The sequence below is a fragment of the Eschrichtius robustus genome, chromosome 10 (genome assembly GCF_028021215.1).
Source record: "Eschrichtius robustus isolate mEscRob2 chromosome 10, mEscRob2.pri, whole genome shotgun sequence".
Classification (NCBI taxonomy): domain Eukaryota; kingdom Metazoa; phylum Chordata; class Mammalia; order Artiodactyla; family Eschrichtiidae; genus Eschrichtius; species Eschrichtius robustus.
Genome location: NC_090833.1, coordinates 64,647,564 through 64,664,023, shown reverse-complemented (window position 1 = coordinate 64,664,023; position 16,460 = coordinate 64,647,564). Strand labels below are relative to the sequence as shown.

The following is a 16,460-nucleotide window of genomic DNA, read 5'->3' as shown; positions in this document are numbered from 1 at the left end:
GTCTTCTGACCATTTTTGGATTGGGTTGTTTGTTTTTTTTGATATTGAGCTGCATGAGCTGCTTATATATTTTGGAGATTAGTCCTTTGTCAGTTGTTTCATTTGCAAATATTTTCTCCCATTCTGAGGATTGTCTTTTTGTCTGGTTATGGTTTCCTTTGCTGTGCAAAAGCTTTTAAGTTTCATTAGGTTCCATTTGTTTATTTTTGTCCGTCTCTCTAGGAGGTGGGTCAAAAAGGATCTTGCTGTGATTTATGTCATAGAGTGTTCTGCCTATGTTTTCCTCTAAGAGTTTTATAGTGTCTGGCCTTACATTTAGGTCTTTAATCCCTTTTGAGTTTATTTTTGTGTATGGTGTTAGGAAGTGTTCTAATTTCATTCTTTTACATGTAGCTGTCCAGTTTTCCCAACACTACTTATTGAAGAGGCTGCCTTATATTGGCATATAGTTGCTTGTAATAATCTCTCATGATCCTTTGCATTTCTGCAGTGTCAGTTGTTACTTCTCCTTTTTCATTTCTAATTCTATTGATTTGAGCTTTCTCCCTTTTTTGGTGATGAGTCTGGCTAATGGTTTATCAATTTTGTTTATCTTCTCAAAGACCCAGCTTTTAGTTTAATTGATCTTTGCTATCGTTTCCTTCATTTCTTTTTCATTTATTTCTGATCTGATCTTTATGATTTCTTTCCTTCTGCTAACTTTTGGGTTTTTTTGTTCTTCTTCCTCTAATTGCTTTAGGTGTAAGGTTAGGTTGTTTATTTGAGATGTTTCTTGTTTCTTAAGGTAGGATTGTATTGCTATAAACTTCCCTGTTAGAACTGTTTTTGCTGCATCCCATAGGTTTTGGGTCGTCGTGTTTTCATTGTCATTTGTTTCTAGGTATTTTTTGATTTCCTCTTTGATTTCTTCAGTGACCTCTTGGTTATTAAGTAGCGTATTGTTTAGCCTCCATGTGTTTGTATTTTTTACAGATTTTTTTCCTGTAATTGATATCTAGTCTCATAGAGTTGTGGTTTAAAAGATACTTGATACGATTTCAATCTTCTTAAATTTACCAAGGCTTGATTTATGACCCAAGATATATCTATCCTGGACAGTGTTCCATGAACACTTGAGAAGAAAGTGTAATCTGCTGTTTTTTTTATGGAATGTCCTATAAAAATCAATTAAGTCCATTTTGTTTAATGTATCATTTAAAGCTTGTGTTTCCTTATTTATTTTCATTTTGGATGATCTGTCCATTGGTGAAAGTGGGGTGTTAAAGTCCCCTACTATGTGTTACTGTCGATTTCCCCTTTTATGGCTGTTAGCATTTGCCTTATTTATTGAGGTGCTCCTATGTTGGGTGCATAAATATTTACAATTGTTATATCTTCTTCCTGGATTGATCCCTTGGTCGTTTTGTAGTGTCCCTCTTTGTCTCTTGTAATAGTCTTTGTTTTAAAGTCTATTTTGTCTGATATGAGAATTGCTACTCCAGCTTTCTTTTGATTTCCATTTGCATGGAATATCTTTTTCCATCCCCTCACTTTCTGTCTGTATGTGTCCCTAGGTCTGAATTGGGTCTCTTGTAGACAGCATATATACAGGCCTTCTTTTTGTATCCATTCAGCCAGTCTGTATCTGTTGGTTGGAGTATTTAATCCATTTACATTTAAGGTAGTTATCGATATATATGTTCCTTTTACCATTTTCTTAATTGTTTTGGGTTTGTTATTGTAAGTCTTTTCCTTCTCTTGTGTTTCCTGCCTAGAGAAGTTCCTTTAGCATTTGTTGTAAAGCTGGTTTGGTGATGCTGAATTCTCTTAGCTTTTGCTTGTCTGTAAAGGTTTTAATTTCTCCATCGAATCTGAATGAGATCCTTGCTGGGTAGAGTAATCTTTGTTGTAGGTTTTTCTCTTTCATCACTTTAAATATGTCCTGCCACTCCCTTCTGGCTTGCAGAGTTTCTGCTGAAAGATCAGCTGTTAACCTTATGGGGATTCCCTTGTATGTTATTTGTTGCTTTTCCCTTGCTGCTTTTAATATTTCTTCTTTGTATTTAATTTTTGATAGTTTGCTTCATATGTGTCTTGGCGTATTTCTCCTTGGATTTATCCTGTATGGGACTCTCTGTGCTTCCTGAACTTGATTGACTATTTCCTTCCCATATTAGGGAAGTTTTCAACTATGAACTCTTCAAATATTTTCTCACACACTTTCTTTTTCTCTTCTTCTTCTGGGACACCTATGATTTGAATGTTGGTGTGTTTAATGTTGTTGCAGAGGTCTCTGAGACTGTCCTCAATGCTTTTCATTGTTTTTTCTTTATTCTGCTCTGCGGTAGTTATTTCCACTATTTTATCTTCCAGGTCACTTATCCGTTCTTCTGCCTCAGTTATTCTGCTATTGATTCCTTCTAGAGAATTTTAAATTTCATTTATTGTGTTGTTCATCATTGTTTGTTTGCTCATTAGTTCTTCTAGGTCCTTGTTAAACATTTCTTGTATCTTCTCCAATCTATTTCCAAGATTTTGGATCATCTTTACTATCATTACTCTGAATTCTTTTTCAGGTAGACTGCCTATTTCCTCTTCATTTGTTTGGTCTGGTGGCTTTTTACCTTGCTCCTTCATCTGCTGCATATTTCTCTGTCTTCTCATTTTGCTTAACTTACTGTGTTTGGGGTCTCCTTTTTGCAGGCTGCAGGTTCATAGTTCCCGTTGTTTTTGGTGTCTGCTCCCAGTGGGTAAGGTTGGTTCAGTGGGTTGTGTAGGCTTCCTTGTGGAGGGGACTGGTGCCTGTGTTCTGGTGGATGAGGCTGGATCTTGTCTTTCTGGTGGGCCGGACTGCGTCTGCTGGTGTGTTTTGGGGTGTCTGTGAACTTATTATGATTTTAGGCAGCCTCTCTGCTAATGGGTGGGGTTGTGTTACTCTCTTGCTAGTTGTTGGGCATAGGGTGTCCAGCACTGTAGCTTGATGGTCATTGAGTGGAGCTGGGTCTTAGCGGTGAGATGGAGATCTCTGGGAGAGCTTTCGCCATTTGATATTATGTGGGGCCGGGAGGTCTCTGGTGGACCAATATCCTGAACTCGGCTCTCCCACCTCAGATGCTAAGGGTGACACCCGGCCAGAGCACCCAGATCCTGTCAGCCACATGGCCAGGTACGTGGGGAGTTTCTTGCCTTTTGGGAAGTCTGAGGTCTTCTGCCAGCGTTCAGTAGGTGTTCTGTAGGAGTTGTTCCACATGTACATGTTGTTTTGATGTATTTGCCGGGAGGAAGGTAATCTGTACGTCTTACTCCTCCGCCATCTTGAAGGTGCCTCCTCTGGCTCGCAGGCGGCTGCAGCCAGCCATCTCCAGGTGGCAGCGAAGTCAGGCGGCAGGTCTCGCTGGCTCCGGCTAACCTCTGCATTCATTTAAAACTCAACATGTTCACAAGACATTTAGCATATTTCCCTGAAAATTTGCATGAAACCAATGCAACTAGAATCTTTGAAGTCATCCCTACTCCCTTTCTCTCGAGTATCTGCATAACCAATTGGTCAGCTAATCTTAATAAATCTACTTGAGAAATTTCTCTCATCTGTCTCTGCTTCCCCACCCCACTGTCATTGCTTTAGTCTCAGCCTTCATCTTTTTTGGACTAGATTATCCTCCAAATCTGTCACATGGTCTCTTAAGAATTGATGAGATTAGCCACATCTTTGTAATTGAGGACAACTAAAACTCATTGATGCAGTAGCAGTATGTTTAGTAGAGTACATCTAGTGTCCATTTTTTCCCAGCTCTCCCTCTTCTGATGTGTGGCAGCTTTAGCTTATTCAGACTGTGGACTGGCTCTCACCTATAGAATCACCTGCTCCAGGAATCATCCTCTGATGCTCTTATTCCATACCTGTTTCCCCAGGCTTGACCATCTGGTCCTTTTATATAATCTGATATCAAACTACTATGATGTGAGGCCATTATTTATTGTATTGGATCAACTGTGAGCTCATTTATGACATGGATCCTGATATATTCATCTCTCTGTCTTCAGATCTTGGTATCTGACTCAGAGTAGAACCTCAAGAAATGTGTGTTCGTTCCAAAATAAACTCTGGTTCTTTCAACTTTTATTGAAATTAGGGGGAAATAAGAAGACCCAGACATGTGGCAGGGACTGAGGAAGGAGTAAGATGCAGAGGTAATAAGTGTAAAGCTTTAGTTTTCAGAGTTTCCAGGAATTAATCGTGTGCATAACAACAAAACAAATATTTTGTATGTGTGTGTGCTGGTAAGAATTACTGTGTTGTAAAACCCTGATATCATCACTGAAGCTCCAGTTTTTAAGGGACTCAAATGATCAGCTGGTCTGTTTGATGACTGCATCTTCAATTTGGATGAGTATCCAGTCATGTCCTACAAATATAAATGTATTTAAAATATTCAGCAAAATCTGTAACTTTCAGCTGTTCAACTACAAGTCCAGATGAAATGGTTACTTGATGGGAACTTTTGTGATCAGAAGGTTCCCCGGTCACTGAAGATTAAACTCAGGCCCAGGATTGTTTTGGCCATACTGTTAAAACACTTCCTTTCATAGGGGCAGAAATCAAAGATCTCAGGTGAGAATCTATTTAAAACAGGAAGGAAGTTACATAAGTGGAGATGCTTCTTACTTCTTCTCATCTTTCCCATCTAGATACTCCTACTGAGAGATCTACCTACACATCAACAAGATGTTAGCAAGAACCCCCCCTCTCTTTCTACCTTGGTTGCCATGAGTGTCATCAAATAAAGCTTCACCTACTCAATTTGCATTTGAAAAATATTTTCTTAGGTTATTACAGAATTGTTTGTATCACTACCCAAGTGCTTATCAACAGAAGACTGGTTTAAAAAACTGTATCTATATGATGAAATACTATCAAACAAAGCAACCAAAAAAAAACAGTAAATCTATGGAGAATATTCTGTATCTTAACTGTGGTGGTGCCTTGACAGGTATATAAGATTGTCACAGCTCATCAAATTATATACTTAAACTGAATGTAGTTCATTGTATGTAAAGTAGTCCTGACCAGAAAAAGAAAAAAGAAGAAAAATATTTTCTTCTTTATTCCTCTCAGTAGCGGGCTTTATAGAATTTATACCTTAGATTTTAACCCGGGAGAGAGTAACGATAGCGGTAAAATGGAGAGCGAAACATAAGGATAGAAGAGAAATGGAGAAAGAGGACTAAGAAACAGGAAGAAAGGAGCAGATGCCACAAAGGCCTGGGGGCAAAGTGGGAGGAAGGAGTGAAACATGACCAGAGGCGAGAACAGGCACCCAGAGTGGGCATTTATCAGAAGTCAGACCGGAAAGGGGAGTGGGCAAAACTAGCATTGGAAATAACTCCTGGGGGTGAGAAATAGCACTGGGTAATCTCAAAGGAAGATGCAAAAGAAGGAATCAGGCAGAAAGCAAAGCTCAGTGCAGAGAAGGGATCAAGAACCCAGGTCTACAAGGAAGGCAGATAGTAGCCAGTGGAGTATCATATTGTGAGCTGGATTCTGAGGGTCAAGGTTAGTGGTTGTCATTTTATATACTGATTTATTACTTTATGTTCTGATTCCCTGCAGGTCTGTCTGTGGGTGCTTGTGGCCGTAAGTAGACTGGATGCATGTAGGGGAAGGCAACAAGCAAGAGCCCAGTGACTAGTATGGGCACTAGTTTTCCACTTTGTGGGAATGGGTATTTAATTAGGTCTTTTTTACAACCAAATTTCAGTAAAAATGAGAACACTTTATTTCTCTATGGAGTTTGTTAAAATAGGATCCTTCTCACCTGCAGAACACGGACACCATAATTATTTGGACATGCATAAATATGTAAAGACACATCAACTTAAGTGATCATAAAGCATGTTGAAAAATGTGCCCACCATGAATTACTACTGGGGTGTAGAAAAGCATGCTTGTACATTCTTTTTGCACAAAGAACACACTGGAGAATAAATTAGCATAGAAAATGGTCTCTTTGAAGGCACAATAACCATTGTTTCCTTATTAAATCTAGTTTTTCAATTAAGTGGAGCCTCACTGATCCACACCATGGCTGGGATGTCCCATAGGGAATTTCTGAATTTTAGAGATTAGCAAAAAACTGTAACTGGAAAAAAAATCATGACACAGATTCCAGGAACTGGAGAAATGACTGTCATTGTGTTCCTTTATTTTGATAACTGAGTTTAGTTTCTAATTATTGAAATGCTTCATAATAGAGTAGTAAATATGCTGTATGCTTTTGTAAAAATAATGAAGGATGGAGACGGAATTAATTTATTGAGCACCTACTACCAGGTACTCACTGTGCTATCAGCTATCTCATTTGATCCTGACAACACTTCACTATAATAGTCATCCTTATTATTCCCAGTGTAAAGAGAGAAAAACTGAGCCGCAAAAGGGTTAAATGATTTGCCCCGGGCAGCAAAGTTTGTAAGTGGCTGAGCTGATGTTCCAGTCTTTTTCGTATCATAGCAAAAGCTTAACCATGTTTTAGTTTTTGCTTTGTGTGTTAACTTAAAAAAGAAATTCTCTTCATTTTCAAATTGGTTATTGTGAACACCATTATCTTAGAAAAAACTGGCATTGCTGATCTGTACTTTAGTGACAATATTAAAATAAATCAAAACCAGAGTCAGAATACTTTCATGCATCAGGCTGTGCAACGACTCATGATGCCAAGCAAATGTACCATTTTGAGAGAGAGTAATTGCTTTCTCCCAACCAATCATGGATTATTGTAAAAAAAAAAAAAAAAATGTGATGATAAAAAGCTGTTTGGCAAAGTCTCCTTGCCCTCTTGCAAGATCCAAACCTATGAATGTTTGAGAAAATTCTTAACATCACAAACAGGGCATGTTGACTCATTCAGTGAGGAAACACCTATAAAGTGCCTCCTACCTACAAAATACCGTGCCAGATGTGGTGGAGCTATAGAAATGAACAAAATATTTAATGAGCACATAATATATGCCAGACATTTTATCTTCATAGTGATATTTGATCCTCATAAATTTCTGTGAGGTTGTTGATATTATGCTTAATTTACAAATAGGAAAATTGACACTCAAAAAAGTTGAGTGACCTGTTCAAGATCAGTAACAGCTACTAAGTGGTTTACCCAGGACTTTAACCGTCCGTTCACTGCCAAATTCCATGTGGTTTGCACTGTACTATGACCTTCCTCGTGGAACTTTCAGTCTAGGAGAGATTTACATGTAAACTACTAACTAATAATACAAGACAATGAAATAACGATGTTTATCAAGGGATAACCAAAATTCAGGAAAAATTAATTCCAACTGAGAAATTGGAGAACGTTTCAAGAAGAACCTTCAAGGGTAAGAAAGACTCAGGTTGCTGGAGAGAGCAGGAGAAAAGCATTCCAGACTGAAGGAACAACAGGATTCAGAGCATAGAGGCATGTTTGAGGACTAGGACTGGGTCCACTGAGTGCAATCAGGATGCTGGATTAATGTTGAAAGGTCGTAAAAGATAAAGTTGAAATAAAGAGTGCGTTTAAACCGTGAGGGGTCTTGAATACCATGCTAAGGAGTTTGAATAATTCTATCCCTCCTGGGGGGTTAAGATTTTTTTTTTTAAAAATTTTATTGAGGTATGGTTGATTTACAATGTGTTAGTTTCAGGGGTACAGCACAGTGATTCAGTTATTCATGTATATATATATATTCTTTTTCAGATTCTTTTCCCTTAGAGGTTATTGCAAAATATTGAGTGTAGTTCCCTGTGCGATACAGTAGGTCCTTGTTGGTTTTCTATTTTATATATAGTAGTGTGTATATGTTAATCCCAGCCTCCTAATTTATCCCTCCCCCGCCTTTCCCCTTTGGTAACCATAAATTTGTTTTCTGTGTCTGTGGGTCTATTTCTGTTTTGTCGATAACTTCATTTGTATCTTTTTTTAGATTTTTGAGGAAGTGAATAACCTGATTTGACTTGTATTTTTTAAAAGATAACACCAGCGGTATGAAAAGTCAAAATGAGTTATTGGAGTTAGGGCTGATGGAAAGCCGTTGTGATGATGTAAGGAAATTATGAAAACTGGAGCAAGGTCAGGAACAGTGGGAATGACAGCTGTGGGACTAGGGTGTGGTCACTGTTTAGAAAATTTTGTAAGTACACACTCTGGGACTTGGTGATGTGTTATATGTGGGTAGAGAAAGAGGAACCAAAAGAAATGTCAAGGTTTCCAGGATCTATGACTGAGTGGAAAGAGGAAGAGAAAGCCCAGGTTGCTGGTAAAGGGAGGTGTAGAAATAAAACCAGGAACATATTTTGTGTGTTATATGCCTATTCTATGGTACTCATGACTGCATTAACTATAATTGTGATAATCAGATTCTTAAGATAGAATGAAAAATATGTGGAGAATGTTCCATTTTTCACGTTCCTAATAACTCCCCAATTTTTTCACTGGAAGTGTATTACAAAATGGCCGTTTTTGAAAATCATAACTGTGACTGGGTGATAGTGGGGTGGCTTTCTTTGGTGTCTTTGTGGTATTTCAAATTAATGGTAAAGATAATTTCTTTCCAGGTGGTGACAATTCATATCACTCCAGTAGATGACCAGCTTCCGAAAGAGGCTCCTGGAGTTTCTCGGCATTTGGTTGTCAAGGAAACAGAGGTGGCCTGTATCACTAAGAAACATCTACGTTTTGTAGATACAGAATCATATGACAGGGAGCTGCTCTACACAGTAACCACTCCTCCATTTTTCTCCTCTAGCCGCAGGTATCTCTACGAAGAGTCATCACCTGGGCTATTAGTTGAGGGTTGCGTTCTAGGATTGAGTTGAAAGTGTCAATGTATACTACTGTGGTTCACTTGCTTTGCTGGTCACACACGAACTTATATTCAATTCAGCATTTATTCTAATCTCAAACTTGTCTCATACCTCCCTTCAAAAGCTATATTAATTGGTTAAGTGGCCTGCAGCTTGTAGTGTCTTCAGCTTAGGTAGGCTTAAAACAGTCTTTAATCCCTTTTTCTAAAGAGAATACTTTTCTTCTCTTTAGTGAAATGTGCTGAGTCTTCATCGCTTTATTTTTAGATATTGCAGCTCACAAAAGTGGTCATATTCTCTGATTCCAATCCAGAAAATATCATGAATATACCTTAGGTTTGTATTATCTACCAAATGATAGTGAGGAAACGTTTTTAGGATGAGTATCTAACTACATCTTATTGTAGTTAGGTTCCCTTTCATGATGTCAGAGCAGAAATTCTGTACATACTTCCTGCAGTCATGATGAGAACAGCATTCGTGATACTAGACTTAAGGCTAGAACCTCCCCCCGCCTTGATATAAAGAGAGAATATAAAGATGGAACATTTGATTTCTTCCTACAGTGAGCACTTTTAGCTTCAGAAAATTTGGTTGTGGGCTACTATTTGATTTAATTTTTCTTACTTGGAAAGTTAGCTGATGTGTTCTCTTGTATTTTTGTTTAGACACTTGGATGCTGGGAAATTATTCATGGTAGACAGTATACCAAGGCTAACCAAAAACCCTGCAGCTCCAGAGTTGAAGTCATTCACTCAGGTATGATGCTATGCTCAAATGTTGACAAACATGATGGAAGTGTCCTCTGAGAAGGTACGGTGCTCCCAACATTGCACTTGAGAGTATTGGCCTTTGACATCTGTCACAAGCAACAAATACTTGATGTCTATATTCTTTCTGCTTGCACATTTCCATTAAGCAAGTGACATGTATTTGAAAATGCTTGATCAAGCTGGATATGATTGTAAAATCTTGTTATAATTCAACACAGTCTTTTGCATCAATTTAGATTCCTGGTTTAGGGCTCTGATTTAGGGACCTGGTGCATATGTTTTTACTCCATCAAATTCAGTTCATCCAATATCCTACCATGTTAGTTTTCTAGGGCTGCTATAGCCCAGTACCACAAACTAGGTGGCTTAAAAGAACAGAGATGTATTGTCTTACAGTTCTGAAACTAGAGGCTAGAAGGCTAGAAGTCTGAAACCAAGGTCTCAGCAGGGCCACCATCCTCCAAAACCCTGTTTGGTCGGGGGGCAGTGGGGTCTTACCTCTTTCCATCGTCTAGTGGTTTACTGGCAATCTGACATTCCTTGACTGGTAGATCATCACTCCACTCTCTGCCTCTGTCACGCCATGGCTGTGTTCTCCCTGAGTCTCTCTCTTTTTATAAGGAGCAAGTTATATTGGATTAAGGGCCCACCCTACTCCAGTATGGCCTTACCTTAACTAATTACATCTGCAACAACCCTGTTTCCAAGTAAGGTCACATGCTGAGGTACTGGGGGTTGGGACTTCAACGTATCTTTTTTTGTGGGGGACATAAGTCAGCGCATGCTATCTACTGCTTTCCACAATCCTTCATTAGCCCTCTCCCTGCTCCTGTGGCCTCTGCTCTGCAGACCTGACTAGAGGCACAGTAATGATGAGTGCTTAGGCAGCAGCTACTCCGGAGCTGCTGAATCTCACTGTAGTTAGAGGTTGTATTAAATGAGTATGTCAACCTATGTGCTAAGTACTATTATTTTTTTCACTTTATAGGTAAGGAAACAGAGGCCTCGCAAGTTTAAGTAGCTTGACCAATATCACACAGCTACTTTGTGGCAGAGCTGGGTTAAAATGCAAGTCTCCTGTCTTTCACAGAGTTGCCTGGCTTCAAGCGCTTGACGTAGTCACTTAATTTCTTTGTTCTTTTCCCTCCTGCTTTTAGAAAATGCGATTTGTAAGATAGAGCTTTTTAGGATCTTCAAATTGATGATGGTGGCATTTACAATGTTCCCTATCAGTGAATGAGACGGGTATCTTAGACTTAGGTCTCTAAATGTCTCTCATCCTGGGAAATCGGCACCCACATGTCCGTCTTGATTTGCTTTGCAGCATGCTGTGAACTATATGAAAGTGGCCTACATGCCACCCATGCAAGATATAGGCCCCCACCCCCGACACGTCCAGTTTGCCTTTTCCGTCAGTAACCAGCACGGTGGCACTTTGTTCGGGATCTGCTTTAACATCACGATTCTTCCGGTGGACAATCAGGCCCCTGAGGTAGGCATAATGCTTGATGTGAAGGATGAAAAGGGGGGGATGACCTAAGGAAAGAAAGATTTTGAAAGACTTACTCAAAATGCTAACTTCTCTTTAGGCTCTTTCAAAGAACTTTTTTATTTTCCAGCTACAGTGTAGGAAAAAAAGCATGGGGAGGGGAGTCCTTCACCTCCTATGGGACTTTCTATCTAAAAGATGAGATTTTCTAGTTGCTGAATTTGGCATTATTTTCAAAGCTTTATCAAAATCTCTTTCCTTTCCTTTCTGCTGAGTTTCACGTGTTGATCAGGTGAAGGGGATTAAATTAGGAGTCTCTTAGCAACCAGATAGGCTGACTTGCTCTCTCCGCAGGCCAGCTACGCTGTTCTGTCATCTAAATAAGCTCTTTAATTTTCTAAAATGAATTAAGATGGACCCTTGCATCCTGTGCTGTTCCACTCCCCAATGTTTGTGTAAGCGTTAAAGCACTTGGGTCTCTCATTAAAATCAAACTACAAAGGCGATGCTACCTTGTGCATCTTATCTGCGAGTCTGGGATTCATGGAGAGAATTTGTTCCCTGCCTGCTCCCTCCCCATCAGAGCACTAGAGTTAATGAGGGTGGCTATTCCTAGGTTTGCTTTTCCCCTCAAAAGCGGAAAGTGTGATTACCCATTCATTAGGAACCAGAGGGGTCTAGAACCCACATGTGTCTCATCCCTAAGGAAAGAGGCCACCTTCCCAGGCAGCCACCCGGAATATAGCCAGGAAAGCACGGATGCCCCTTTTCCTTTGCTCTCCTCACCATCTCTACAGCTGCCCAAAGTTGTGGAGCAGAGGTCTCACCCTGCAGGACCAAGGGGTTTACCCAAGCCACACAACTGTTCTGATGAGTCTAAATAATATTTGAAAATAATGAGTTGCCAACACTTAAACATCAGGAGGTTTTGTATCAAGTTTGGATTTCTGGCTTCTCTTGAAAATTTGGAAGCTCTGGCAACACTGAGTCCACTTCCCTACCCCCACCCTGCAGCAGCTGAACAGGGCACATTCCCCAGTCACCCAAGTCCCCACCCAACTCAAGACACCCATTTACATCACTGGCTTGACCCCGCCAGCCTCTGAGCTTGCAATATTTGGTAGAAGATGGGCCCGAGAGCTCACAAAAAAGGAATGTAAACTATGTTCTTTGCCTCCTTCCCTGTCAGGGACCAGATCACATTCCCTGTGTAAAAAATAATTTAGAATGTCTCTTAATTTGATTAGATTTTATTCAGACCATCCTTTTCTATGTATGAGATACATGCCCTGAAATAGCCCGGCATCTAAAGAAGCTAATGTGTGTTCTAGAACAATCACAGAGAAACAGTTTTTTATGCCAAGCTATCCAGCCTCTTGCTAGAGAAAGATGATCTGTGGAAAAAGCCAGAAAGGGTGAAGTGAATAGTTACCTCCATCATTTGAAGGTAAATGGAATAGTTACGAGGACTTGGGGCTCAAGAGGCTTAATGGCTTCTGTCTTTTTTCTACAGTGGATGGGACAAATGAAATAGTACTGTAGAGAACTGAGAATAGTAGAAATAAAGTTAAATGAGTCACTTCAGTGAACCTAGTCATGGGAGCGGTTCCCTGGTGTGAAAATCCACAGTTATCGCTGGGCTAAGTGGTAACCATTAGGGGATCTTGACACGATGCTGACCTGAAGTTCCAGAAATCCAAGCACTGGGTTCAGGCAGGGACTAGAAAGTGAATAATTAATGGGGGGGGGGGCAAATTAGCTTTTAGTTTTTTAAAGTTGTCCTGAAATACATATATATTTAAAAATCGTCTAATGAGGCAAACTATATTCCTTGAAACTTAGCGTCTTGGGATATTAATTGATGCAACTCAGGACAAAATGAGGTTGGCAGACATGGCCCATGTTTCGGTGGTAATAATCCTCTTTAAATAAGAGCTCCCTTTATTTCTTTCTCCTACAAATGGTGAAGATGTAGGTTTGGCAAAATCAGAGTAAGGCACTTAGGAAGGGTGCGGGTGAGTGGTTGTAGGGAGAAAAGGCTCTTACTTTATGTTTTCCTTTGCTAGCAGAAGTAGTTTATTAAAGAATACAAGGCAGCTGTCCCAGGGAGCATGGTCTCATCATCTCCATGATCCAAGGAGCTGCCCTTGGGGCGGCTGTGCCCTGGTGGGTGGGAGGATGGAGCAGGGCTCTGGGTGGAGGCTGTGATTTCTTGTTCACTTCCCTTTCCTCTGCCCATTTCTCGGGCCCCCCTCCTCTTTACCAGTTCCTTCCTCGGGGAGTGCTCTCCTTTCTAGGAGTGGCAGCTGCTCTGAAGAGAGTAGCTGCTTCCTCGGAGAACCCTGTGTCCTCACGTTAGCAGAGCACTCACTCCAGACCATGTGTGAGGAGCCTTCAGAGCCCATGACTTGGTAGCCCAACTGTATCTCCCTGTTTTTGCTTCTGTGTAGTAATACAAATCTGAGAAAATGATAGGTTAAACAAAGTTAGCAGATTTTCCTACTGTAGGGTCTGAGTGCTGAATACACTTATGAATCTTATAAACCTCCAAGGTGAAGATATCGTATGTGACTATTTTCTACATGTGTTTGACCATGGAACACTTCTTGCCAACTCCCAATGTGATGATAAAATAGCCCAAGCCCTTCTAACTTGCTTTTTACTTTCAAGTAAATTTTTATTGAGCTGTGAGTTTTTCTGTTAGAGAAAATTATCCTTATGGCTTTAATATTTAAGTCTAATGCTTGAATAAATCTATTTCCTATGAAATCTTCAATTTCTATTCTTCAATTTCCCTGTTCTACTTCCATATCTAAAACACTCACTACCCTGATGCTTAAAAGCTCCAGTCAATTTCCCAAGTCTTTAAGAATTTTTAGGGTGTAAAAAGAGATGGATTCTTTCTCTAGGGGAATCTGATGTAGGTTTTGTTCATTTTGTAGATTAAGGTACATATGTGCCGAGCAATGGTAGGTGTGGACACGATGAGGAATGTTATTATTTGCTCAATTTAGCACCAGTGATGGTAAATCTGACTGCTGCTTCTACTCTACAGGGTCTGAGATCAATGAAATGCAGATGTGTTCAGGTTTCTAGATCTGCCTTGTTTCTTTGTGTCCATCAATGTTTGGAAGTGGAAGCATTTAGTAAAAAATACTTTTCAGCCAGGATGTTCAGCTATGAACTTGTTCCCTTTAGCACATTCTTGAAAGTTTGATTGACATGTGAAGATGGTGCTGGAAGTTTTCTGTTGGTTTCATGAGCTCTGTCTTCAGGTACACCTCACGGAACAAGGCTTTAAATGTTTCCTTCCTTCTTTCTAGGTATTTACCAACCCTCTGAGAGTGGCTGAGGGAAGTCAGTGTGTCATCAGCACAGAGCACGTCCTGGTTTCTGACGTGGACACCAAACTGGACAACATCCACCTCTCCCTGCAGAGACAGCCTCAGCACGGAAGGGTGGAGCTGAATGGATTTCCTCTAAACACAGGGGTCATATTTTCTTGGGGAGACCTCCAGGCCTTAAAAGTTAGGTTAGAACATTTCCTGGCTTCTTTGTTTTACATGCTTTGGCTCCCATCTGAATCAATTTTGAGGCAGTGTAAGAAGTTTGTCCAATTCTTTCAGGGGTAACAACATGCCACCTAATACTTATCAAGGGTCAGTTGCAAATTAGAAATGACAATCCTTTAGTTTCCCCCCAAGACATTTTCTTTCCCTCTGGCTTGCTGTACTGGTAGGAATGACATTATGAATATTTGAGTAACAAAAATTCAATTACCATGAATATTAAATTTGCTACAACTGCACATATCACAAGGGGTAACAATCAAACTAGATGAATAGAGTCTGAAATAACCTATAAGGCTAATCTACATAACTGAACTTGGTTTTAAGAAAAGCCAATTTCATAACCCTGGAGACTCTAGGATAGAATTCTGTTGATCGAAGTCTTTAGTGTGAATTTTTAATCCATTCTACTGGGGAGGGGATTTGCGGGCAAATAAGTAGGGTAGGTTGGGTAGGTAGGACATGGAATAGTACTTGGGTCTCTTATAGTCAGGGGTGGAGTAATCCCTGTCTCATGGTCCTGCAGTAGGTCCCCTCACCTTGAGGACTTTCATTTCTTCTGCCTAATGCAGTATGTAAGAAACTTTTTCTTTAAAATCTAGTAAAGCACCTTCTCTGTAAAACAATGCAAGATACTCAAAAGCAGTGGTCAGGTAGACAAACATACTGGTTAATTTCTCACTTGTACAAGTTCAAGTTATAAATGGGAATTTTGGCCTTTTTGATAAAGTGTGGTAGAAGGTATTAGGCATCAAATGCTTAGTTCTACATTTAGAAATTGATGAGGAAGGAGGATTTGTGTACAGGAAGATCATTTTCATCCAACAGCTTAGTTACACTGCTTTATTTACAGTTTCCAATATCTTAACCTCTTTTCACTACTCTTATCCTCATTAAAATTTCCTTTTTCCCCAAGATCTCAGCTCTTTCCTACCTGTTAGAAAGAGAGCTCTGTTTAGGTAATTCTTACTAGGGAATGAATGATGGATAGAAAAAAAATAAAAGTGCCAGTGTTTGCCAGCACATATATTTCAAGCATTCTTCTAGAGACTTGCAATTATGGTTTTTTTCATTAAACTTCACAGCAATCAAACCTGACAAGGTAGATGGTTCTATTCTCATATTATAGTTGAAATAACTAAGACACGAAGAGGTTAAGGTCACTTAGCTAGTGTGTGCAGGACTCTGCTTTTGAAAGAAGTTCTGTTTGATTCCATAGCCATGCATTTGGATGTGTACTCCTAGACCTATTTGGCCCTTTTAGAGGTATTAGCATGGTAAGTATATTTGAATTAGCACATTATCACATACCAATCTATTTTTGATGAACATATCAGGGAATATGACAAAATAAAGCATAGGAGGCAGTGTCGGGAGGGAAACTGGGAGGAGGAGGTGGGCTTTCTCCACCACTGGAATCAAATCCCTAGCTAGTGTATGGGTGAGTCTAGTCCTGAGTAAAACACCTTTTAGCCCTGGAATTTTTTCATATGTAAATGTTACATATGTTCAATATACAATTTTTAAAGCAACTTTTAATTTCATTTCCTAGAACTTATTTCCATAACTGAGTGTCTTGAACGGATCATTGATAAGCTAAAAATTCAACTCAATTCAACAATTATTTAGAACTTACTGTGTATCACTACAGTGGACTGAAGAGTAAATGGAAAGTCTAGAATTAGACAATTCCTTTAAGAAACTTGACTGAGAATTAAAAGGAAAGAGGGTCAAGGCAAGACCAAGAAAAAAAATATATATATATTTTTTGTAAATTTATTTATTTATTTTTGGCTGCGTTGGGTCTT

The 16,460-nt window shown here is 39.6% G+C and overlaps 1 protein-coding gene across 1 annotated transcript in view; it reads left to right on the top strand.

Moving 5' to 3' along the window:
• LOC137770950 (FRAS1-related extracellular matrix protein 1-like) overlaps positions 1–16,460 on the top strand; it is a 105,050-nt gene that overhangs the window by 44,937 nt on the left and 43,653 nt on the right. Inside the window, exons 10-13 of the mRNA XM_068553990.1 lie at positions 8,573–8,769; positions 9,490–9,580; positions 10,919–11,086; positions 14,407–14,615. Of these exons, the coding sequence (XP_068410091.1) occupies positions 8,573–8,769; positions 9,490–9,580; positions 10,919–11,086; positions 14,407–14,615 (665 nt within the window). The remainder of the gene's footprint in view (positions 1–8,572; positions 8,770–9,489; positions 9,581–10,918; positions 11,087–14,406; positions 14,616–16,460) is intronic.